Raw genomic sequence first — 27,220 nt, forward strand, 5'->3', positions numbered from 1 at the left:
AGGCTCGTGGAACAACTTAGTCCAAGTAGGTTTTGTGCAAAATAACAAATTTGCAAAAATGCAAGAGCTGCACAGGTCCACTCACAACAAAACTGCCCGTAACACACACACTGACACAATACATTGAGACACCCAAGCACATGAAAGTTAATCTTGTATGCAGAAAGCCAAAACCAGGAAGCAAGGCAATTATTATTTTTGGTGATGCAAGATTGCTTGATCGCTAGGATGCTCTTTCATCAGAGTTCCAATGTAGAATTTGAGATTGCTAATGTGGAAAGTCTAGGGCTGAAGGGGCCAGGCTGGATAATCCAAATGACACAACATGAAAACCTAGCTGGTGTAATGCCTTTAGACCCAACTTAAATGGCTGTTGTTAGATCCAACTTATATGTCTCTTTAAGGCTATATATAGTTATACCTAGTTTCTTGTCTCTGCTAAAAGGAAATCATTCACCAAAGCTGTTGTTCAAGGCATCTGTAGATGAGCCACCGAAAGAATTGTAGAGAAGGCCAGGCTTTGACAAAAAATAAACAAATAAAATAATATTTATTGCTAATTTTTTAATATCCCGCCCATTGATACAAGTACGATACTTTTTGAGATGTGTGTGCATATTCTCAATCTAAGACTGACAAGTTGGACATTCTTTTCTTTAAGTTTTCAAACGAAGTGTTTGCATGTTTTTAGGGTCTAATTAGGGTCAATAAATTTGTATTTGAAATACACGTGCTATGTTTGTATCAAAATGTCCACAGAAATAGTTTAGAGATGTTCCTTTTTCTGAAACTAAAACTAGCAAGATGTGGAAGGGGTCATTACCAATAAGATAAAGGAGAAGCTCTTTAAAGTTCCAACTCTTTACGTTGGCTAAAAGAACAATGAAACTATATGTCACCAGAGACCTTTGTTTAATCTTTGAACATCAAACTCATATTTAGAAGCAGCTGTGCTGTACATCTATGAAATGTGAAATTACGGCAGGGAACATCTGATATGATGTATCTGTGCATCTTGTAAAATTTAATGCATTCTTTTGTAGGTTTTTTTTCAGAATTTTGTTTGAATAAACGATTTTAACAGCTATATTTCTGTGAACCTTAGGATCTGACATCTTTATGGAGCGCGGTTCTCGCTTTCATCACTGTTAACAATCTTTGCCTTATTTGGAGAAATAATGCAGGCGACCAGATGAGGCTTTACTGTCAATCAACAGTTTTCAGAAAGATCTGTCAGATTTGAATCCTTTGGTGCGTGCATGGGCTCTGCGTGCAATGTCAGGAATCCACGTTCATGTTGTGGCACCTCTGGTTTTAATGGCTGTTACCAAATGTTCTAGAGATCCTTCTCCTTATGTTAGAAGGTGTGCTGCAAATGCTATTCCAAAGCTTTATGATTTGGATCGGGAGCAAAATAATAATGCTCTGGAAGAGGTTAATTTCTTCACATATACTCTATTAGTATTTTTGTGTTTGTCTATTATTCTGTTCTTTCATTGATTATTTCATGGATTACTGTATGCAGCTGATTGGACTGTTGTTCAATGACAATTCTGCTGGGGTTATTGGAGCTACTGCAGCTGCATTTAATTCTGTCTGCCCCAATAATCTATCATTAATTGGCTCAAAATTCAAGAGGTTGTGTGAGACACTTCCTGATGTCGAAGAGTGGGGCCAGATCATTTTGATAGAGATTTTATTGCGTTATGTTGTTGCAAAGCATGGAATCTCAAAAATATCTGCTGCATATAATTCAGGTTACACAAAGAGATTATTTATTGAAAGAGAAACTTCTGATTGTTCTCTAGAACATTGGAACGGAAACAAAGGTCAAAACAAGGAAGAAAAGAACATCTTTCCTGGGTCTGATACAATTGATCAACAAAGCAGACTATTGGAGACTACCTCCTTGAACAGTGATTCATCGAAATCTAGTGATGCTATTCCTATCATAGACCTTGACAATGATGTGAAACTCTTGCTGCAATGCACATCACCCCTGTTCTGGAGTCAAAACAGTGGTGTTGTGCTTGCTGCTGCTGGAGTTCATTGGCTTATGGCTCCAATGAAGGAAGTGAAAAGAATCGTCAAGCCTCTGCTATTCCTTCTTAGGTCATCTTATGACTCGCAGTATGTGGTAAGATTATGGTATTAATATATAAAATTATCTTGATTAGAGCCCACTTTTATCTGTAAGTTAATTTTTTTGAGAGTAGCATAGAGGACTGCGGTGATAAGATCTTTAAAAACCAACCAACAATGTGAAGTCTCATCTCATTTAAATAGCCTTGAGAATTTACAAGAAGACCAATGATGACAGGTCTTTGATGGCATGGAAGCTAAGACATTTATCACATTCATTTCAAAATGTTGCAATATAATTCCTTCTTCCAAAGATGAAAAAATTCAATGCATTTGTCTCTGCTGGTAGGTGGTTCTAAGATGGTACAAATGAAAGTTATGATGTGCTTTTATAGCTTCTCCAAATAGTAATGAATATAACTACTTTATAATACCTTCTAAGTATTGTAGTCAACGTACAATGCTTATTATTATGTTTTGGAAATATTGGTTATCCGACTATGTATTAATTGTTTGTCAGCTTAAGGTAGTTATAAGTGTAAGTTAATTGATGGTTGTGTTCCTCTTGGCAACTATCCAGTCTTTTGAATAGATTGTATATTGTCAAGGAAGGCAATATGATCTAGTTGGATCAATATCGATCCCTAACTAATCATTTCCAGCCTTCTTCTGTAATAAATTTATGCCTGTATCTGGTATTCATTGTTATCTCTATTATTAATTCATGTATTTATTTTATTAGATAGAGCAGTAAACATTTGGTGTCATTGTCTTAAGAAATTAGATAATATTTGAGCGGTTCATGCCCTTAGATCCCAATAAAGGCAAGAAAAGGCCACAAGGTGGTCAAGACCATGAGATTAGGCGATCTTTAAGGATCATCGAGCAAAGGCAACAAAAGAGAAGATTACGAGAAACACTCGAGGAAAATACAACCAGATGATTCCCAAGTCAGAGTCCTCCTTGAGAATGCAGTCAAGTGGAAAAGTCAAGACAATCTTCTCTAGACAAGGGAAGTTGGGAGATGAAGTCACGTTTCTTCACAAAATTGTACAAGAGTAGCCTTTGCGGCATTGAAAGGTTGTTAATCAAAGGAGAAGAAGTTGATCCAAGGGTGTATAAAAGAAAATCTAAAGGCGAAACAAGTGAATGGAAGGTTGAAGCTGAGGGAAGAGTTGAGAATTCCTATGTGGCCAAGAGTGCGAGAGAACTTAAACATTTGAATTAAAGCTCCCGAGCAAGAAAATTCTAGGCACTAGGTTTGCATCATAATAAAATAATGGCAAACACTATTGGAGAAAAGAAAAAGTTGCCCAAGTTTATAGGCAATGAATTGGAGGATCCTGCTAGGCATTGTAAGACTAGTGAAACATTCTGGACAGCAAACGGGCAAGATGATAAAGTGATTTGGCTATGATCTTTTCCAGCCACCTTGCAAGGTGTGGCAATTGACTGGTATATAGAAATTGACCATGTTTCCATAAATACATGAGAGAGATTAAAGAAGGCCTTTGAAGAGGAGTTAAAATTGCTTTGTGATGATAATGAAATAGTAGCAGAAATCTACAATAGAAAACAAGGTAAGCACAAAAACATCTGAGCTTATAATTGTAGACTTAAAGAATTGTTTTGTAAAATTGGAAACATAACTGGTTGACATTCTAAAAATGTGGTGCTTTATTGAAGGTTTACTTTCGTCATTAAGAAAAAAGATGAAGGTAGTACCACCCTCATCCTATTTTGAAGCCTACAATTGAGCAATGGACATAGAAAGTGAAAATAAAATGTCCTTACGCAATAAAAGAAAAACAAAGGAAGATGGAAGTTAAGATGACAATAGTGACAGTGAGTTAGGAAAGGTACAAACACTCCGGATGGACATGCTTCAAATGATGAAAAATTTGGATGCAGAGAAAGAAATCAACAAAGAGACTACCAAACTATGGTGTACTAAGTACAAAATTTAGGGGCACACAAAAGGTAATTGTCCTTGAAAGATGTTTTGTGAGATTTGCCAGGTTATTGGTCATTCAATAAAGGAGTTCCTATACAATTTGAAGAGTAGTACACAAGTACTTTTAACGTAGGGAGAGTAGTCCATTGCATTGAAATCATAAAATTTATCTCCAAGAGGTTATCAAAATCAATGAGAGCAAAATCTAATACATTATGAATCCAAAGGACGTCCTATCATACAATGTCAAAAAAATGGCAAATGGGGACCTTTTGCGAGCGACCACCGGATAAAGCAAGACAAAGTGCAATTATTGTGCAAATAGTGCGGACCTCAAAAAAGTGGCGAATGGGGACCTTTTGCGAGCGACCACCGGATAAAGCAAGACAAAGTGCAATTATTGTGCAAATAGTGCGGACCTAGACACCATGAAGACACTAGATGGCTGAAGCAAAAGTCTAGCATCAACCAAATTGATGTTGAGAGGAAAAATGAAGTACTAGCCATCACTCATGCCCAAGCAAAGAAGGCTATGTACCTTGACCCTCATAGAAAAAAAGAAAGACTCTCTGAAGCAAGGGCCAAAGTGGAGAATGCTATGGATAACAAGTGATGCCATTGAAATGCAAACATAAGTATGGTAACAAGTCAATTACAATCCAAGAAAAATACAGTGTTCCACGGGCGTTGGGGACGGGGGGACGCGTCTCCAGGACGGGGGGACCAAGGGTCTAAATTTGGGGACGGCGGGGGGATAGCGGCGGGGTGGTGGTGCTCATATACTTATACATATACATATAGTACTTGAAAAACTAGTTTTGAAAAGATGTATAACAGTATAAGAATTAAATTTCAAATTTTCAAATGAAACTATAGGAAATACCAAGATTACTTAGATTGGTAATACGTAACTAATTGCTAAAAGTAAATAAAATTTGATAAATGAAATTGTCAAATTGGAGATTTCTCATTTCTATCATATGAATATCGAAAAAGGAAAACGAAAATATGAATATCTGATGCCATTGCAAAGTCTATAATAATAAAGATGGTTACATGATTCATCATTACAATGAGTAGCCAAATACAAATACGTGTAGCAATAGCATTACAAAAGAGACTAGAGTCAAATACAAAATGACAAAACTCAAAACTCAAAATGTAGCTAATGGAGGCCTCTAATCATCTGCGAACTCCTCCTCATTGGAACTGCTGGACTCCTGAGGATCAAGGTCCCTCAAGCTCACACCAACTAGCCCTGCATCTGAAGTGGTAGGATCATCCTCATCAATCTGTGAAGGCTCCTCTGGCTCTACATCCCATCGTGCTGCTGGACTCTCCTTGTACACAAGTGTCTTGCAGTCCATGAGATGCAAAGCACTATGTACAGCCACAAGCTTCTCTGCTCTCTTAGAGGTAAGTCTGTTCCTCTTAAAAGAGTGGATGAAGCTATATGTAGACCAGTTCCTCTCAGCAGTTGAAGAACTGGAAACCTAGGATAGCAGACGGATGGCTAGAGTGGTGGTCAAAGATTTCGGGCCATGACAATTCCACCATAAAAGTGGGTCCTCCTGTGCCATGCTGTCTATATCCATCTTTGCCGCATCTGAATAACCTCTAAGAGTGGCAAATCTTCCCCACTCAGTGCGCATTGTGTTGGCATCTCTGGAATCAAACATCTTCTCTATGCACCTAAAGAAACCCGCCTTCACCTCATCATCCTGAATCGGTGTCAGTCTACCTGGTCTAGCCTTGTACCACTTAGGATTCAAGGTAAAGGCAGTCATATGCAAAGGAGTGTTCAACTTGTCCCATGTACGCTGAATGATAGGCTGGATTTGCTCATTGTAGAATGCTAAAGAGGGGTCCTTCACTCGCACAGCAACCCTCATCTGGTCAAGCATAGAGTCAATGCACTCATACACCCCTCCAAGGTTAGGTGCATCCCCATCCCCATATCTGATCACCTGGAATACTGGAGAAATGATAGAGACAATGTATTTCACATCAATCCAAAACACATCACTCTTCACTATCTCCTTCACCCTTCTCCCCTGCTCTGTCTTGGCCTCAGCCCACCTATTCCACTCATTAGTCATAACCATGAGTTGCAATGCCTCTTGCAACTCAATCATTCTCTCCAAGAGAATGAAATAGGATGCATATCTAGTCTCAACTGGTTTCAAGAACTCCTTCTTCGCGAAGGTCCTGAAGAGTGCATGTGAAGTGTGGTGGTTGCAGATAAACATCTGCACATCTCTCGCATCGGTGACCACTCCTCTAATCCAGTCTATCTTCCCCATGTCCTTGAGTGCATTGTTCATGGCATGCACACAACATGGGGTCCACCAAATGTGTCTATAGGTTGCCTCAATGAGTTTCCCAGCTGCTCTACACACATGGGCTGCATCTGTCACTACTTGGACCACATTTTGTGGCCCAACCTCCTCAATAGCCTCCCTGAGGACCTGAAACTGGAAATCAGCATCTTTACGATGCCCTGTACAATCAACTGCTCTAAGGAAGTATGGGCCCTCTGCACATGTGACCATGAAGTTGATGAGTGGACGATGGCTAATGTCCGTCCATCCATCCATAACTATGCTGCACCCCAATGCTACCCAACATGCCTTCATCTTCTCCATCAAAATATTGATCTTGGAATAGCATTTATCCAAGATCGAGGTCCTCATTTTCGTCTCCCCAGGTGGCACATAACATGGTCCTCCCTTGGCCACCATAGCCAACATCTCCCTATAATAAGGAGACCATGTAACATGAAATGGAATGCCATTGGCAAAGAAGAACTTGCCAATGGATTCATCTATCTCATCTCTCAGTTGCACATTAAACATATCAGCAATGGGGTTGCTCTGTGGTGTCTGAAACTTACGTTTCCCAGCCTTGGCCGCAGTAGAAGTGGAAGTGGATGGAGATCCAAACATCATTCCTCTCGTCTGCGAAGCATGAGAAGTATGTGGCACATTCTGGTTGTCCTAAAGTGCTGCCCTAGCAGACAAAGTAGTAGGCATTGAAATATTTGTGTCATCTGGAACCCCCCAAAGCCTATTAAACTCAATTCTATACTGTATATTTTTGGCTTTCTCCAAAAACTTACAATGTTTGATGCGTTTTCCTCTCCAAAACAGAAAGTGTGCATTCACCCTACTAATGCTATCGATCCATTCTGTGTCACAAATATTGCACTTCCACTTCCTTGTTCCGCCACTTGAATGTGATGTGCCTTGTATTGATATTCGTGAAGCAAACTATTTTAGAGGAGACTTAGGATCAAAATGACCCCTAGCATATGGTGCCAACAACTCTGAAGGGCAACCTGTACTAGCTGGTGCACTTGCCATAGAACTAGATTGGGCTCCAAGATCAGCCCCATGGTCACCCCCCTCATTTTCAGGTTCATAATCTGAATCATTCTCACTATGAGAATGGATTTCCATGTCATCTTCACTCATGCCTTGGGAGCTCATTGTGAAATTGACACTGCATTTCACAAAATAAAAATAAAAATAAAATCAGCCTAGTTTAGCAATATTTTTTTCAATTTTTTTCCTATTCATCTCAAGACTCAAAATGAGATTTGATGTTGAATCTTGATCATTTTGCCCTCAAGATTCAACATCAAATCTCATTTTGAGTCTTGAGATGAATAGGGAAAACAAATCCAAAAATGACATAGAACAATGAAAATCAGAAAATAAAACAAAAAAAAAACAAGAAAAAGTTGAAAAACCCTACCTTGTACTTGAAAAATCTCTCCAAAATGTGGAGAAGAATCTTCTTCTTCCTCTTCTTCTTGCTTCTTCTAGCTCCTATCATGCTTGCAATCAGCTTTTCTCACCCCTTCAATCAGTCTTCTTCAAGTTTTTCCACCTCTTCAGCTTGCTGGAAAAAAAATCAGTTTTCCAAAATGAGAGTTAAATCTAAAAGAAACATGCTTTTGTGTTGTTTTGGGGGGTTGGGTGGGGCCCACGTCCAATTAGGGTTACCCCTTAACCCCCCCAAAAGGCACATGCTTTTTAAAAATGGCTTTTTTGGTTTGTTTAGGCGTGGGAACGCGGGAGACGCCTAGACGTCTCCGAGGAGATGTCTCCACGTCCTGGCGGCGATTGGGTGGCGGTGGCGGGACGGCGGGGGACGTCGCGTCCTCGTCCCCCTGTTCCCGAGACGTCCCTGACGGGGGAACGCGCCCAAAAAGGGGGGGACACGTCCCCGTGGAACACTGGAAAAATATTACAAGGCAAGTACTTGAAACTACTGTGCCGGCTAAAGTAGTGGATTCGTTACAAAGTATTTTTGAATTTTGAAATATTATTGTATCAAGAAAATGAGATGGTGCATGCTACAACCTAATTGCAATATGGTGAGAATGAAGATCCAGTAATCGAACCTTTGCTTTTGGACGACCAAGTGATTGATCCAATATTACTGATAGTTAACACAACAAAGAAACTAGCGGTGGTGAATATGGAGATCTTTGGAAGTGTTGGGATAAGGTGTCTCAACCTTGGAGTCCTAACATTGGTTATTTAATAATTGATTTATTCTAATTTGTTAATTTCCTAAGTTGCCATTTTTTGGTTGAAAATTTTGTCCACCTGGGGGATGTGCAAAATTGTGGTTTCAGCCACAGTGTGCGAGTATGATACTCTCCTAAATTAGGGAAGGCTCCCCCTATCTACAAACTAAACTAATCTAATATGGGTGGGGCAACAGTCTTTCTTCTTCTTTCAAGAAAAACTATACTCTTTTCTCTTCATAGAAAAGTAATAGCAGTTGGAAATAAATAACATCAACAACTTTTAAAGTAAAATGAGAGAGAGGAAATGAAGTTTCCTGAAAGCACAAAGACTTCCGTCACCTCCTCCGGGACAGGAAAACAATATCAAGCACAAAGTCTTGAATATTCATAATCCTATCTACCCTTTTATAATAATAACTTTAAGAACAAAGTGCAGCGTATAGCAGCGCAAAGTCTGCAAATATGATGTACCTTAACACTACTTTAGATGGAAATTACTACAAGCACAAAGTCTTGCAAATCTTCTCAGCTTCTAATCACAAACTAAATTAATTCCACCTTCAATATTTGCAACACAAAGTCTGCAAGTATTCAGAATGAAAACCAATCTAAAACTCCAAACACAAGAAGCAGCTCAAAGTCTGCAAGATTGAGCTTGAATCCCTCTTGTATAACACCTCAAAACTCACAATCAATCTCCAGAAAATGTTGTCACATAACACCATGAATCAACACAAAGTTTGAAAGCAATTTGCCTCTTTTAATTGACTGCAATCTGATTTACAACTAAGCTCAAAGTCCTAGAGTGTACATACAAACTGACAGAGTCTTGTTGCATTGTCGAAAGATATCAATTACAATAGACACCCTCAAGTATTTATAGGAGAGGAGCCCTGAGAAAAAGGTGGGAGGATCCTAACTAACTTGAGAAATTCTCTCAACCACCATGACTTATTCCAACTATAGTCCTAATCTAACTCAACTTGTAGTTGCCTTACATGTAATTACATTTTACAAAAATGCAAGTGAAGTGACACTTGCAATTACAAATTTACATGTAATTTGTCAAAACAAAATTACATGCATAATTAATCTAACTGTCCAAAGACACGACTCCAACTGCATCATCCTTTGTCTGTGATGATCTTCATGTTGCTTCAGGATGCTAGAACTTGAAGTATTTTGGATTGGTGAAGACATCTTGAACCGGAATGGGAATTTGCATCCTTAATGATCTTTGTGTCCTTGGCCAACGAACTTCAACCTTATCTTCTTGCTTGGGGTAGTACTGGCTTTTCAAGAGGGAAGTTCTTTGCAAGGTTGAAGTAAGAAGCATATCTGTCTTGAAAACATTCCATGCTCTCAACCATTCATGTCACTTATCCATCTCCTAGTGTGGCTCCATCATGTTGTTTTTGTTTCTTTGTATCATCCTCCAATCTTGGAATCTGCTTGCAAAATAAGGCCTATGCCTTAATTTATTGATTTGGTAGATCGTGTGTGCAAACAGGACTGACATGGGTAGGGATAAATTGATGCAAAAATGGGCTCACAAGTGAATTTCGGGTTCTAGAAACTGCATTACATGTGTGGAAAAACAAGAGCATTAACTTGCAATTATGGAGGATAAATATGCAACTTAATATGTGTAATGGGAAAATACAAGTTTACACTTGTAATTGGACCTGTAAGACTCATTTTCAAGTGTTTTTGAGTGCATTTTGGACCAATTTCGGGTTCTAGAAGGTGCACCAATTTCGGGTTCTAGAAGGTTGACTGCAAGTGAAGACACAACTGCAATTGGGTTTTAAAATTCTAATTGCAAGTAGAATTTAAATGGGAAAAATGGATGGAAGTGTGAAATGAATGGATGAAGTGGTGAGAAAGGCATTTTGACATGAAGGAGAAGATGGCAAATTTGGATGACCATGTACATGTATGGGAAGGAATATTTTCAGCTTGACAACTTGGAAAAAGGGAAAAACTTCAACTTGTAATCAGATTTGTAAAACCCGAAATCAAATGAATGAGTCTCATGGCAATTCTTCAACATTTGTAAATTTTGTAAAAAGAAGATTAACTCTTTTTACTAAAGGGGGAAGGTCAACATTACCATAGTTACTTGTAATCGGGTTTTGATATGAAAAATGAAAGAGGGGAAAATCTTGCACATTTACAACTTGCATTCAATGAACCTTGCTTGAAGAATGCCCTAGACCAAAACAAATGAGCTTGGGAAGAACTGAAATGCTCTATAAATAGATGAAGAAGCCACCACGTTGGTATCCCATGCAACAAACAAATTGGTTTTGCATTTTACTTATTCCACCAAAAAAACGGTTTGGAAAGAAGACTCATGTTTGATGCCAAACACTTTGCTTTGAATGCAAGATGCAGAACGTGTTGCAAACGTGGCAACAAAGGCAAAATTCATGCTCCCAAAACGTGGAACAAACTCAACACAAAACGAAATCAAAACACCTCACATGTATGCACAACATGTTTGCCAAAATTGTTGAATCTCAAAAATGTGCATCGACCATTGATCTCCAGCAGCATAGCAAGAATGTGGGATGGATTCAAGGGAATAATGCCACAAAAATCGGATTTGTGTGAGCAAGAATACAAATTGGGTTCTTCCTCTCCAACTTCAATCAAAATGTGCCCTCCAAAGATGCAATCGGGTTTTTAAACCCCTTTACAAGTTTTAAATTGCATTACTTTTCCTTGACTTGAACAATTTCGGGTTTCTAGGGAAGAAGAGCACAAAAATAAAGAACAAATCAACTTGCAATGGGAAAATAAAACCCCTACAACAACTAAAAGGAATAAAAACATAAAAATTTGTAATAGGGAAATAAAATTCCCATTACAAGTAAGACACAAGACATAAAATCACTTTAAAAACTTAAAAAAATTTGTAATAGGGAAATAAAACCCCTATTACAACTAAAAGCACAAAGTAGGAACTTTTATGAGAACATACAAGTTCTCATTAAACTTGTATTTTTAATTTAACTTGTAATTTGTCTAAAAAATTCCTACAAACAACTTAAAAGACAGAAAAGGGGAAAGGGGAAATAAAAAGCAAGTTACAAGTTACAAGTCTTTTAAAAAGTTCTCTTGTAATTGCTAGAAAAAACCCCTACAACACTAAAACATAAAGGAAACTCTAAACTTGCAAAGGAAAGAAAATTTTCCACTTGCATTCCAGAGAACAAAACCCGATTTTGAAGGAAAAACATAGCAAACGAACTCGAAATGCGATGAAATTTTAAGCATGGATCAAGGATGAACCGAAGATCAGTCCAGTTCAACAAGAAGCAATTTTTTTTGCCTCGAGAAGTGTGCCTTAAGAGTAAAATCTTCAACTTGTAGTGATTGCTCTGAAACCCGTAATTGCACAAAAAACTAGGAAAAAGAAGACCAAAACTCACCAAAACTTGGACAATGATGGCAAAGACACCCCCCAATGATTTGACACTAACAAATGTGAGTTTTGCACCTCGTAAAATGTGCCTTGGAGACAAAATGGACACATTTTGAGCAAAAATTTGTAGTGGTTGTCTTCATCAACACCATTCACTTTGGGGGTCCTCTTGGCGAGGTGGCATCCTACATGGCAATGATGAGATGGCATAATCCCTTTTTAGGAAATTGGTGTCCACTTGGAAGATTCTACATTTTGGGAAGGTGTTGTCATATATTTCCAGTTTGGAGTGGAAATTGATTTGGTAATTTCCTATGTTGACTAAAGAGTCTTGGCTTGTGTTTTCTATTATGGATTGGAGTTGTATTTGAGCAACTAATATTTATGGTGGAGTTCACTTTTGACAAGTGGTGTGAGTTAAGTGCCTATTCCTGAATATGGGAGTTGCTATGTTGAGTGCATTGCATTTGGCAAGATAACCGTGTTGGGTGAGATAGGTGTTAGAGTGCTTTGGAAAGTTGCTATGTACAACGTGTCATGGAAATGGTAATTATGTTATTTTGACACAACTTACCTCGTCAATGTTGAAGTTGGTTTTGGAAACCATGACAACCTACTCTTTGTGTTGAGCTCTATAAATATGTGATGCCTTAGCTTATTATTGATGAGAGGTTGAAGATTTTGAGAGATATCATTATGTTGCCGGAATTATTCTTGAATCCTGTAATAGTGTGAAGACTCCTGAAGAGCATAGCTTTGAGATTGTATTGTAACTGTTGTTGTTGCTGATTAATACAGTTGAGCTGAGTGTTTGGAGTGTGGGTTTTTTCTCGAAAGGGTTTTCCCACGTATATGGTGTGTTATGAGTTTATTCTGTTTTGAATATTTGCTAATGTTTATTTAGATGTGCATTTGAATTTGTAATTGTTAAAGGGTTAAGAAATTTTTGCATTCACTCTCCTGATAGTTCAGTGTAGGAAGTTGTATTCCGCTACCTGGTTTCCTTTCAAGAAGGAATCTCACCAATACAATTGTTGATGACAAATTTGGTGTGGATGTACTTCTAGAAGACACTTGGAGAAGTCTTGACAAGCCGACCATTTGGCCCCCAAACTTTTCAACTAGTGGGTGTGGATCAACAAGGTATGAAGGTACTTGGAGTTTCAATGGGATTAAAGGTAATTATCGGAACCCAAACACTTTTGTTGAACTTTGTGGTCATTTCATTAAGGAAAAAAGCGTACGATGCATTATTGGGTCGGGGTTGTTTGGTAGCAGCCAAAGTCGATCACAATTGGAAAAGAATACAATCTCAATTGAGAACAAGGGTCAGAAATATATAATTGATTTAAAGAATCAAGAAGTTAGTAAGCAACTTTCTCATAGTTGTCAGATTTAGATTCCAGAGAAGAATGGACAAACAGTCAAGGTTTGATGGAACCGAACAACGAAGGAATTTTGGAGTTATAGTCATGTTTGGAGAATAAAACAAATTCTCTTCATGGCCTATTTCACTAGCAAATGGAGGACTATGATGTATTTCCATCAATGTGTAATTTCCTCAAAGCTATGACTTAGTGAAGAGCAACTAATGAAAAATGATTTTACAAAGTTGTATAGTTTATCTGTGTGGGACGCAGTCCATGGTTTGCAAAAGACGTCAATTGCAACTGAGTTATTTGGCTTTGCAGAAGAATGTAAAATTATGGATTATGTATCTCAAAGTACTAAAAGGAAAATATTGAACATGGAGCATACAAATATTGGTCAAGTCAAATCAACTTCATAGAAAATTTATAGAATAAGAAAAATAAAATTAGAAAATAAAGAAATAGTGGAAAGGAAGAGGCGAAAATATTACTCAACAATTGAAGGAGAAAATAATAAAAGGTCCAAGTACATTAAAAACCCGATTACACAACTTGGCTATATTAAATGGTTAGATTATGTCATACAACCAAAAAATTCATTCACTCAGCACACTATGACACCAGCTACAAAGGCATCCAAGTGGTCATGACATTGTACACAATTTTTTTATAGTATGGTATCATACATAGTACGACGACCAAAGGTTTTTTGGCATTATTCAAGGAAACGTGAACCATACAACAACCTCCATCCTCACACAGTATGGTGGCCTTGCAGCATATGGCACATCATCAAGCAAACTTCTTTCAACGTACAACTTCAAGCATTATTTTTCATCGTATGGTGGCTTAGCGTATGACTAATTTTTTTCCTCCATATGACAACTTCTCAGGAACATCTTGTTTAGGTCATATGATTTCTTCCATTGGCATAGCGTATAGACAAGAGCACAACTTATGGTGAAGGTACAATGTACGATGTGAAGGGTGGTGTTGGGCATTGCATCGGGCATGGAACATTGCACGCCACCTTTTCCACCAAACCATACAACAAGTTGACAATGCATAGTGGGTCGTGCATAACATACAACCTTCTCAGTATCTCTTCATCATACAACATTCCTAGTCTCTCATTGTTGTACGACATTCCAATTATATCCGACATTCTCAATGCCTACTCATTGTACAACCCTTCATAAGACATTGCCTGCATTGTACAACTTGGTGGCGTCGTCAGGTTACTATAGTACTTCATTGTACAACAACGTCCTTCCTTGGTTGACATCAAATGTTGGTTGAATAGTCCAAATTCACTATTTTTTGGCTTTGTCAACATTGTTGTTTGCCTCTTAAAAAATCACAAAAATGATTTGTGCCATGAAGGTCTATGTGGTTTTAAAGGTCTTAATTTGAGCTTTTTAGTAGGGGCTTCGTCCTTTGACCTTGCCCTGTATCATGGCAAGGAGCATGCCCGAGGGGCTGCCCTGGAAACCTCTGAGGGGTATTGCTCCTCAATCCCACTGGAGGTATTGCCCCTTGACCACGCTGAGGGTGTTGCCCTAGACCCCCATCCAAACTATGTGATTTGCCAAGTACTCTCTTGGTTCGAGTTTGCATAGTACACTTCCAAGTTTGTCTACAAGCCTTCTACAATATAGTCATTAGTGTGGAAAATCTTCTCGAGTGTTACTTGATGCTTTCTTGTTTTCCTTGTCAATTGGAAGACAACTTTTTCTTTTGGGGGGGATAACGTAGTCAATGTACAATGTTCTATTATTGTGTTTCAATAATTTTGGTTTTTTGACTATGTAATAACTGTTTGTCAGCTTCGGGCAGTTATAAGCATCGGTTGGTTGATGGTTGTGTTCCTCTTGGCAACCGTCATCTTCTTCTGTAATAATTTCATGTCTAAATAAAGATATATTTTACTCTTGTATTTGGTATGCATTGACTCTCTATTATTAATTCATGTATTTATTTTATCAGATAGTGTAACAACCAACATTCTAAAATAGAAATATAATAAATTTTTATAAGCTAAGAAATTAAATTCTTATTTAAATTCATGGTCAGCTGAAATTGAAAACATAATAACATAACTAAAAGTAACAACCATAACAACGAATAGTAACATAAGCTAACTTTTTCATTTGACTCAACATAAATAAGATAGAGAAAGAGAGAGAGAGAGATAATATAGAGTTTATCTTTACGTTGCCAAACTTTATACAGAATTATAAGGGGGAGGGAGAGCATCATCAAGGGCTTTTCTGCCCAACCATGGACCGAAGCCCCCTACGCCGCTTCCTACTGGAAGGGCCCAACCCTTCACAAGGAAAGTAGATAAAAGATGGAACAATGCCAATGGGCCACTGAGCGTGGTGTTTAGAATCTACACTTATTGACCGGTCATACACTGAAGGTACCTCCTAACTTGTATGGCTCTTTGGCTAGTAGTGCAGTCTGACTCTTATGGACTAACAATCACATGATTCTGCTGCACTACCTTGGCCAAGGTTTTATATATATAACACGATGTGTGATGTCCCCGATATAATTAAATAATAATATTAAAATACTTCAACCTCAGCACGCTCATGGAAGCAATCAAAAAAGCCTGTAACATGGTAACATCTTCCTCTTCGAGAAATTTTGCACATACCAAACCAACCTTCATCCCGAAGGAGAAGGATGATAAACCCTTTCCGAAGAAGTCATTGCTCGATGAAGCCACAAAACAGGAACTCAGAAGCTTTGTTTCACCTGCAAGGAGCCATGAGAGCTAGGACACCGATGTTTGGGCAAAGGGAAGATTCATTATATTGAGGTGATGTCCGATGGAGAAGAGGAGCATGAGGAAAGTGAACCACCAAGGGAAGAATCTGTCGAAGAATCCGGCCTGGCGGAGAGAATTTCCACATTGGTATGGAGGGGAGGCATCATTGCCACATTGGCAGGTACCCCAAGGTGCAGTGTGTTTAGGGTACGTGGTACACGTCAAGGGCAACAAGCCCTTGTTATGCTCGACAGTGTGGCCTCGCTCAACTTCATAAACTCATCACTCGTCACCCGAAGGGGTTTGTGTACAAAGGAGCATGAAGGGTTCGATGTTAAGGTGGCAGGAGGCAATCTCCTATCATGCACTCACCTGGTTCCGCAACTGAGCATCACCATGGGAAATTACACGGTGACAGACGATTTCTTTGTAGTAGATCTAGATGACATGGATGTCATATTGGGCATTCAATGGATGGAGACCCTCGACCAGTACACGCAGAGCTTCAAAAGGACGGAGTTCTCATTCGAGGTGGATGGCAGGAAGGTGGTTCTTAGAGGAATGTCGAATGGCGGCCCGAGGGAGATTTCTGCCAAACGGATGGAAGCCATCTTCAAACATGATTAAGTAGTCTGGGCAGCACATTGCTTGATCTCAACAAAACCTGTGAAAGGGCAACCGACTTACTACCAAGATGTGGAACTTCAGGCGGTTTTGGATAAGCATAGTTTGGTCTTCATTGATATTCCACCTGGTATACCCCCACACTGAGGGTTTGAGCACACCATCGAGTTGGAGGAAGGAACGAAACCCGTTATCACCACACCCTATCGCCACCCGAAGAAGTTCAAAGAAGAGATAGAGAAAACGATCCAGGAACTCGTTGATAAAGGATAGATCCAGCCCAGCTCTAGCCCCTTTGCGTCCTCGGTGGTACTGGTGAAGAAGAAGGACGAAACTCTTAGAATGTGTGTTGACTACCATGCTCTAAACAAGAATAGATACTGCATTCCCAGGATCGATGAACTGCTGGACGAACTACATGGTAGTCTATTTCTCCAAAATTGATCTCCGCTCCGGCTACCATCCAATCCGTATGAGGGAGCAAGATGTGGAAAAGACAGCCTTCCATTGCCATTACAGACACTACGAGTTCTTGGTCATGCAGTTTGGATTAACCAATGCTCCGGCCACTTTTCAGTCCTGCATGAACCACATCTTCAACAAGCAACTGCGTAAGTTCCTACTGGTATTCTTCGATGACATATTCATCTACAGCAAGACCTGGGAGGAACATCTGGGACATTTGGACGAAGTATTGGGGATTATGAAATCGCAATCATTATATGCCAAAAGGTCCAAATGTGAGTTTGGAATGAGCGAGGTCCTGTACTTGGGTCACGTCATTAGCGCTCGAGGGGTACAAGTTCACCAAGAGAAGATTCAGGCAATTCTGGACTGGCCTCCACCCAAGACTCTCTCGGAGCTGCGTGGATTTTTTGGATTGTGCAGTTATTATAGAAGGTTTGCGAAAGGATTTTCACAGCTTGGTGCACCACTGACAGATCTGACAAAGAAAGGATCCTTCTATTGGGATGCGCAGGTGCAACACACCTTCGACAAATTAAAAGAAGTTATGAGTACGTGTTCGGTTCTGGCACTACCAGACTTCACTCACCCTTTCATCTTGGAGTGCGATTCCTCGGGAGAAGGCATTGGAGCGGTGTTGATGCAAGACCATCACCCCATTGCATTCGAAAGTCGGAAGCTCTCGGGAGCTGAGCGGCTGTACTCATCTACAACAAGGAGATGCTCGCCATCATGCACGCACTGACGAAGTTTCGACAGTACCTCGTCGGGGCAAAGTTTGTCGTACGGACAAACCACAACAACTTGCGATATTTCTTGGAGCAAAGGGATCTGAACGATCGACAACAAAATTGGGTGAGCAAAGTCTAGGCCTTTGATTTCGACATTGAGTATGTGAAGGGCAAGAATAACGTGGTAGCTGATGCCCTGTCAAGAAGGCCTGCCATATGTTCTCTATCCCAGATTTCGGCGGATTGGAAGGAACATCTGTTGGTTGAATACTCCAAGAATACTTTTGCTTGCGAACTGATGGATGGTCAAGTGCAGGATGACCGATATAAGGTGGTTGTTGACATCATTTACTACAAGGACATAATTTATCTGGTACCCGAGTCCAAGATGAAGGAAAAGATTCTGAAGGAAATGCACGACTCTCCCTTTGCAGGACACCTGGGATACTTGAAAACCTACAGACAGATCCAAGAAAGGTTTTCCTGGAAGGGACTTAATAACGACGTTTTGTAGTATGTGTGGGAATGCTCCACCTGTCAGCAGAACAAATCTGAGCACACCTTACTGTTGTGACCATTTCACACATCGCCCCATTGCAAATGGGGACCCCTGCTTTTTGCTTTCTAGGGTTTATTCCTTAGGTCTTTTAGGGTTTTGTTCGTTAGCCTTTGCATTTTGAGTGTCACCCAGGGGATCACATGGATAGCAAGTCCGGCTTGAGTGAAGTCCTGATCCTGAAATTTTGGCTAAGTCTGAAAGTCCTGATCCTGAAAATTGGCTAAGTCTGGAATGTTCTGATCCTGAAATTTGACTAAGTCTAAAAACTGAAAAACCTCAAAAAACTAGATTTTGCAATATAACTCCTGGAGGTCTGAAACCACTCTCAAACATCCTGAAAGTATATATGGAATATAACTTAAAGTATACGATCTTTCTTCTTTCTTATACTTAAATGTTATATTCCATAAAATTATCCTGATAGAGAGTTCAAAAAGTCAAATTTCGCTCCCGTCCTTCACTAAGGATCCAGAGCGAATTTCACTCCTGACCCTCTCAGGAGGTCCAAGGCGAATCACTCTTGTCCCTCACCAAGGGTCCAGGGCGAAAAAGCTTGTTGGAGTCATTCCTGACCTTGTTTGGTCAAATTGAGACATCAAAGGCATGGTGGAGGACGAAATGAACATGATAAAGCATCCAGATTTGATTAAAGACAATGAAATGATGGAGTTTTGCCTAGAAGGGTAATTTCGCTCCTGTCCTTCACTGGAGGTCCAGGGCGAAATTCTTCATATACACATTTTTAGACCTTCTTTGGACTGGAACTCTTATTCATGGCGTGTAACAAGATGAAATCTTCCCTAGCCAAGACATTTCATGGTGAAAAGTGAAGCATTTTGGCCTAGAAGACAAAATTCGCTCCTGTCCTTCACTGAAGGTCCAGAGCGATTTTCTAAAAACTGCAATTTTCTTACAAGGACGAAACAAGTTTTGTGATTGAAATGAATGGAAGAAGGCATGTTTTGCCCGTTGAAGATAATTTGGAGGGCTAACAAAGGACGGATAAACTTGAATTTGCAAATTTGCTCCTGTCCCTCTCTGAGGGACCAGGGCGAAAAACCCAATATCTAGTCCTTCTCGCCAAGTTTGGACAAATCTAAGCCAAGGTGCAAGTTTGAAATGATGTTTAAAATGCCTTGAGGTGGAATTAAGATGCAAGGATTACAAATTTTGATGACAAAGTGAAAGTTCGCTCCTGTCCCTCTCCAAGGGTCCAGGGCGAAATTTCCAAGTATGCCTATTTACCTTGCATTTCGAGATAACTTTTTGTTTCCAAGACTCAAAAGGGAGTGGGGAATGATGTTCTACGCCTTAGAGTAATTTGAAGATTGAAGCGATCAAGAATTTGTACAAAGGACTCAAGTTCGCTCCTGTCCCTCAATGAAGGACTAGGGGCGATTTTTACAAAACCAATAACTTCCCTCCAAGATTCCACTAAGGCAAGGTTGTGCAAGGATGGAAAAGGTCTTCTAAAGCATGGTGAACAAAGATTTGACTTCAAAACTTGATAATCCTAGGCTAAAATGCAAAAGTCGCTCCTGTCCTTCACTGGAGGCCCAGGGCGAAAATCTTTGTAGCACCTATTTTGCCTTGCAAAAAACAAGTTAAGCATGCATAGAATGGATGAAAGGGATCATTGCTTACCCCACAATGAGAATCGACAAATAAAAGGTGAAGGATTAAGACCAAAAGTGAAAAATCGCTCCTGTCCCTCTCCAAGGGTCCAGGGCGAAAAAGTCCTAATAGCACTTTCCTCCTAGAGATCAAATGAAATCAAACTCAAAACTCTAGTTAAAAATGCCATTTAAATGCCTAGATGAAGTTTTGGACCAAAAAAGGAGGTATGCAAGGTCTAGATTGAAAAATCGCTCCTGGCCTTCACCAAGGGTCTAGGGCAAAATTGATGATATCCTTCATTTTTACATTGTTTGAGCATTGATATTCTTAAAATTCACCAAATTTGCTCACTTCGAAGCCTTTGGAAGATTAAATCAAATTCACATTAAATTAAAGGCATTTCAATTTAATAAATTAATTTTGTACCTTGAAATAATCAAAATAAACATCTTAGAGGCATTAAAATTAATTTAAATAATTAAAAGATTAAAGGTTGAGCGCACAAGGCATTATTTTGCCTTTATTTATCAAGTTGGCCTTCTTCTTGGTGGTTTTTTTATTTTATTTTAAAACTTATTTGCTAGGTCGGCCTCAACAAGAATCAAGGTAAAGTGCTCTATATATTGGAGGTGTTTTTTCACAATTTAAATCATTCAATCATCCTTTCAAGTGCGAATTTGGAGAGCTAATTGAAGGTGCGAAATCAAGCTGGAGTGGAGCGAATTTCTACTAAGTGTGGAGACTAAGGAGGGCGAAATTCATCTTGAAGGCTATTAGAGAGGCGAATTTCTTGCTAGATTGGAGGATAATTTCCAGATGTTTTGAAGGTATTTGAAGGCGAATTTCCAGATTTTTTGAAGAGGCTAGTGGAGTTTATTCTTTTCCAAGCTAGAGGAGGCGTAATTCATCCAAGGGAGGACTATAATCTAAGCTTGTCCATCAAAATCCGGTTTTCTTTCATCTTTTGCCAAGGTTTTGTAGTTAAGCACTCAAAGGAGGAGGTATGAAGAATCATTTTTGAAGTTCTTATTCAAGACTTATTGTGATCCCATTGCAATTTTGTAAATTCTAAGTCTTGAAGATCCAAATTCGATTCATTATTAATTTGAAAATGTATAGTTCTTGATTTATCATGACTTTTTTCAAATTAATATCTTAAGTTTTACCTTTGAAAGGTCTTAAATTTCATGCTTTGAGGTTTGATGCTCAAAAGACTAACTTCAATATTTTGTGTAGGCATCAAATGGAGATCCCGGAGTCGGAAGATCAAGCAAGGATAAGGGCAACCTCCTCCAGTCAAGCCAGATCAAGGACGGTCTCCTCCAAGAAGATCAAGCATCATTAGAAATGACTTCTCCAATCCAGCATTCCAAGGCGAGGTACATCATCATCCTGCAAATCAAGGACACAAGAAGTCAAAGCAAAGGGTTCGTTGAAGAAGCAGATAGTTTCAGAAGAGTTAATTAAAGCGAGCTTCTTAGCAACATCATGTTGAATATCTACCAAGTTGCAAGTGTCGGACGAGGTGGCATCCCAGTCATCACTTCTCCAGTCGGATTGGTCCACCTCAGCATGTCCAAATTCAATGTACCTAACTCATGGAAGGTGGCACAAACTTCGATGTACCTACCCCAGCTATCCATTGGTCGAATTTTCCAGAGAAGGCATGTGTCCTAAAGATGCAATTTTATCATTGGTTAGGCATTAAATGTTGTCTAATGGTTGTAACAAACCCTAATTAGGGTTTTCATTGTTGACGTGTATTTTGTACACAATCAAACATAGAATAAAATACCCAAGGGTACCTTATCCTCTCTTGAATAAAGCCTCTGATTGCTGAAGATGTCGCGAAGAAGGATCAATCAGGGTGACTCCAAGGTTCTGTAATGTAGGGTCTCTACGTGTGGATAAGCACCAGTGGTCGTTGTGAATGCTGTTTCATCAAGGGGCCTTACGTTTCCGTTCAGGAACAGATTTTCCTAAAAACTAACAAGTTCTCAAAAAGATCAAAAGGTAGGGTTTGCAAGAGATGAATCCTAATCCTATCCTAAGAATGACTCAATGTAGGCTCGACTTGGTAAGATCCGACCAATTTCAGTATTGCCAAGGAATTACAACTCTACTGAGATTGATGCGATCTTCTAAGGTGATTATTGATTTTCAAATCATCAGGAATCATAGACACTACCATGAAGGTACATGTCAATAGTTCAATAATGACTGAAGTTTTAAGCAATCCAAATATCTCCAGTTGACCACACAAGGCGTCCTTACAATCAGTAAGAAGCTAGTGGTTTGGAACATGAATCTCACCAAAGATCAAGCTCAACACTTAGTCCTTCAAATTTAAACACTACTTCGACTGAGAATGATTCAAGAAAGTAAACAACCATGAAGATAACCACGAGAATTGCAATAAAACACCATAACTTCGATATTTTATTGGTCTCAAAGTCAACATAGACAACAATTGCTTGAAATTCTTTCTTCAATGCTCAATCTTGCTACAAAATAACTTTCTTCTCTCCAAAAGCTCTAATTCTATTCTGCTATTCTCTATCTATCTCTCTATTTCCCTAATACAAAATGAAAATGAATGAGGGTATATATAGCATCCTCAATTACAATGAACGGCCCAGATCAAAAGAAGATCAACGGCTGAGATTTTGACACCTAAACCCTAATTAGGGTTTTATTACAAAAAGTTCCCCTTTTACTGAACAATATTCAATACATACCCAAATATTTAATTGGCACAAAAATCTAGGAAACATAGACCAATGATAATTAAGGTGCCACATCATCTATAACAACCTATCTTCTAGAACCTTGTTCCCTTTCCAATGCTCCTTAGCATATGCAGTGAATTTGGACACGATTCCTTCAATCTCAGCAATAGGAATCTCTGGAAGATTCCTCATTCGTTCCTCCAAGTGGATGACCTGATCGAAAGCCTTGAGAAGTGCTATGTCCCATCCAGGCTTGAGTTCCTTGATTTTCTCAATCAGGAGCATAGTGGCGAACATTTGATCTCTTTGCTCATCTGTGATAACGTTCTCATCTTTGCAAAAGATGACTTTGACCTTCTCCTCCAACTCTTGAAGATTCACATCTGTCTCATCTTCAATCCTCCTGCCAAGAATAGAACACAACACCTCAAACACCCTGTCCTGAATCGGATGGATGACCTCCTCAACTTGATTACATTTCGTACTAATGTCTTCGAAAAGAACTTCCTTCATCTGAAGTAGAGTTGACCACTGGAGTAAATTATGAGCTCCTCCATCCATTATCTTTTCTTGTGCTAAGATCTTCCTTGGTGTTTGCCTGATTACTTGCAAAACAGGAATGATAACATCTCTAGTGTGGGCAAAGGTGGCTACTGTTATCATTAGGTTGTGAATGATCTCAAGGACCTGGATAGCTCGATGGGTGGTCTGCATCATTCTTGTTGCGAACTCAATGGCAACGGTATGGGATTTGTCAATCCAAGAGCTCATAAGCTGAACCAAGCTCTTAACTCTTTCTGCCTCACCAACTGATTCAAGGGGAAATGCTTGCACAGGAGATACTGCTGGATCCTGACGTCCCAAAGGCTGATTGAGATGGCTAAAGTAGCCTCTCCAAGCACTGACCTCTCGCTCAAGTTTTCTATTCTTTTCCATTTCTTCTCTAAGCTTGTCTTTAAGTGCCTCAAATGAATCAGTGGCCTCATCTAGTGTCTGCTCGGCTATGAGTGGACCAAGCTCAAATGTTTCTACATCATACTCTTCTGCAAGGATTTCGCCTTCATACTTGTCCACTGCCGGTGTAGCTATCTGCAACTTCCTGGATCCTGTCTCATCTCTGATCATCTTGGACATCTTGGTAGCCTTCCTTCTTTCTGTCACTTCCTGAGAATTTCCAACAAGGCTTTCTAAATCAATTACATCATCTTCATCTTCTATCACAATCACCCTCGTTAACCTCTCCTTTAACCAGTCTGGAATGGCGGACCTTGTCTCTCTAACTTGTATTTCTTTAGGCACTGATCCTTCTTCTCGGAGAGGAGATGTCACTTCATCATTATTCCTGTCTTCGTGTAGCTCATTGACCTGGGGAGATTGACTTGATGAATGTTGAGGTGCCTGCCTTTCTTCATGTTTATCATTCTGAACCATTGATTCCATAGATTCCTCAACTTCAAGTACCCTCCTCTCTTGTCCTTGACTTGTCCTTTTTTCATGTTGGGAAGATGTGCTAGATGAGTGACCTCGACGGGCCTCTTGCTTCTTCTTGGAGGGTTCTCTTTTCTCAGGTCTCTCTTTCCTCTTCGCGCTTCTAGGATGAGGATTGCCCTCACTTACGCATCTTGGGTGAGGATTGTCTTCATTTGTGCTCCTAGGATGAGGATTGCCTTCGCTTGTGCTTGCTCCTCCTTCCCTTGGCTTTTCTTCCAAAGTAAAAGTCATCGATGTGTTCTGTTCTCTCAACTTTTGATGTTGTATATCCACCCACCTGCGAGTACAAGACAAAATCGGAGCCATCAAAGTTCTCAAGTTTGTAATCTCAGGTTCATTCCAATCTATTTTCACTGTTTTGTCCTCTCGGTCATAAGATGATTGGAGATGTCTGCCACTGTCCTGGGCTTGATCGGCCACTCTGTAAACTTTGCATTTCTTGATGAGATCTAAAGATAATCTGGAATGCATCTTTCTTTTCACCTCTAAATCACTTGAGAGATTCATCAAAAAGTCTTCTATTTGAAATTCGTGCTTGTACTTTCTACCAACTGTTTCTTCTACATATCCATAAGGATCAAAGTTCTCTCTCAAGGCAAAGAATGAAAATGAATATAAGGCCAACTCTTTCTCTGCATCATCCAAGGCTAGAGCATTAGGACATACCTCAACTGAATTCCCTAGTATGATAGGCACAAGAATTCCATTTCCATGCCTGTGTCTGAATGCCTTTGCATAAGCTGCCAATTGCCTAGTTACCTCCAGTAACACTATTCTGTCTGTGGGATATCTTGGCAACATATATGGTGGTGAAGGACACCCATGAACTCTAATATATGTAAACTTCTGAAATTGGATAAACCAAGCACCATACCTCTTTACAAGCTCTTGTGCATCTTGAGATATTCGGTTGTGAATCCCACCTTGCAATGTCTTGGTGATGTTCATCGTGAAGGTATCATTAACTAACTTGTAGTTACTTCCAGGTGGATGATGCAAATGAACATAAGATTCACAAACTCTGACTTCCCCGGGTCCTCTTCCGATTACTCCTTTGTGAGGTAGTCCGGCATATTCAAAACTCCTGATCAAGGCATATATGATGTACGAGCTCATGTGGAATGACTTGGTAGCTTTCAGTCTTCTCAACTGTACATCCAAGCAATGGGTAATAATTCTAGCCCAACGAATTGTTCCTTTTCCTTGAACTATCACTTGGATGAAGTAGAACATCCATTTCTCAAAATAGAAGGCTTGAGGAGCCTCGGTAACTCGATTGAGTAAGGTTATCAAATCTCTGTACTCCTCCTGGAAGTCGATCCTATGTGGTGTGTTTGGAACCTTGCTCAGGCGAGGACGACTCTTGAGTAACCAATTCTTATTGATGATGCTTAAGCAGGTGTCTGGATCATCTTCGTACATGGATCTAGCTCCTTCCAAGCTTTTGTAAATCATATCTTTATGTTTTGGCAGATGGAGAGCCTCACTGATAGCCTCCTCTGAAAGGTAAGCCAAAGTGTTTCCTTCCTTGGACACGATTGATCTGGATTGCAGGTCATAATGGCAGGCACACTCGATCATTAGCTCAGGACACTGGACTGCTGGAGGGAAGCCGACCGCCTTGATGATGCCACTTTCAATTATCCTCCTTGCGACAGGTGATGACTTTCCAATGTAAGGGACCTCTCGAAACTTCTTCACACTGAAGTTTCCCAAGTTGGTATCTCCAATGTTGCTCCATTTTGACACGATCTTGGTCTCCAATTCTTCATTCTTTTGATCTTCCTTCATGAGGGCTGGACGACTAGTGGATGCTCCTGTCTTCGAGGTCGCCATCTTGTCACCTACACAACATTTCATAATGAGCAATATACTTTACAACGTAGAAATATAGACTGGGTTTAAATTTTAAACTTAGGAAACTTCATGATAAATCTTTGAATTATCATTTCCTAAATATAACTATGCAATTTGAAATTCAAAATTTCAAAATTTGAATAAGGGAGATCTCGCCATACCTCTTCTTGAAAACTAACTCTAAAAAATGATGCAAAATTAGGAAATTTGCTAGGTAAAAATGAAGATCGAAGTCCACTAGCAAATGCGCCTCCTTTATCAACTTCACCACCTTTGCCTTTAATGCCTTGAGGAAAATTCGCTCCACCTCTAGCCTCCAACAAAGTTCGCACTCCTTCTTAGACCAGATTTCGCACTCCTCCTTGCTTCTCCAAATCGCACTTGGATAGATGATTTAAATGATGGATTAGAATGCCTCAAAACACCTCTCATATATAGGCGCTCACTATCGCAATTACCCATAGGCCGACTTGGAAAATAGGCCAAAGAATAAATAAAATTAAACAAAAGGAGAGGCCGACTTTGGCAAAAACATTAAAAAGACACCTTAAGCGCTTTGAATTTTAATTTAATAATAATTAATTTTAAATGCCTTTGCAATTAAAATTTCGATTTTTTAAAGGCCTAAATTAATTATTAAATGCCCATGCGCATTTATTAAATGCCAACTTAATTTTTTAAAGATTTTGGAGTTTTAGCGAAATTTAGCATTTAATGTGTTTTTAGAGGATATTGGCGCCTAGGCATGGTAAAATATTGGTATGTGAGAACCTCGCCTTGGTCCCTGGGAGAGGGACAGGAGCGCCCCTTCATTTTTGACCTTGTATTTCTTGCTTTTTACGTTCAAAGTCTTATCTTGGACGTCCAAAATGGCATTTTCGTTTGGAATCTTGAGTTTGATTTATTCCATCTTGGGAAGGAGTGCACCTTTAAAACACTTTCGCCTTGGTCCCTTGGTGAGGGACAGGAGCGATTTTATCTTTTTGTCCATGGAC

General features: G+C 39.5%; 1 protein-coding gene across 2 annotated transcripts in view; it reads left to right on the top strand.

Moving 5' to 3' along the window:
* The window catches only part of LOC131036690 (AP3-complex subunit beta-A), a 229,297-nt gene that overhangs the window by 64,517 nt on the left and 137,560 nt on the right, over positions 1 to 27,220 (top strand). Inside the window, exons 3-4 of one of the 2 annotated variants that reach the window (XM_057968648.2) lie at positions 1,185 to 1,434; positions 1,526 to 2,137. In XM_057968648.2, the coding sequence (XP_057824631.2) occupies positions 1,185 to 1,434; positions 1,526 to 2,137 (862 nt within the window). Of the gene's footprint in view, positions 1 to 1,105; positions 1,435 to 1,525; positions 2,138 to 27,220 lie in introns of both variants that reach the window. The other variant, XM_057968649.2, reaches the window with a different exon arrangement.

This window comes from Cryptomeria japonica, chromosome 1 (assembly GCF_030272615.1).
Source record: "Cryptomeria japonica chromosome 1, Sugi_1.0, whole genome shotgun sequence".
In the NCBI taxonomy this organism is placed as follows: Eukaryota; Viridiplantae; Streptophyta; class Pinopsida; order Cupressales; family Cupressaceae; genus Cryptomeria; species Cryptomeria japonica.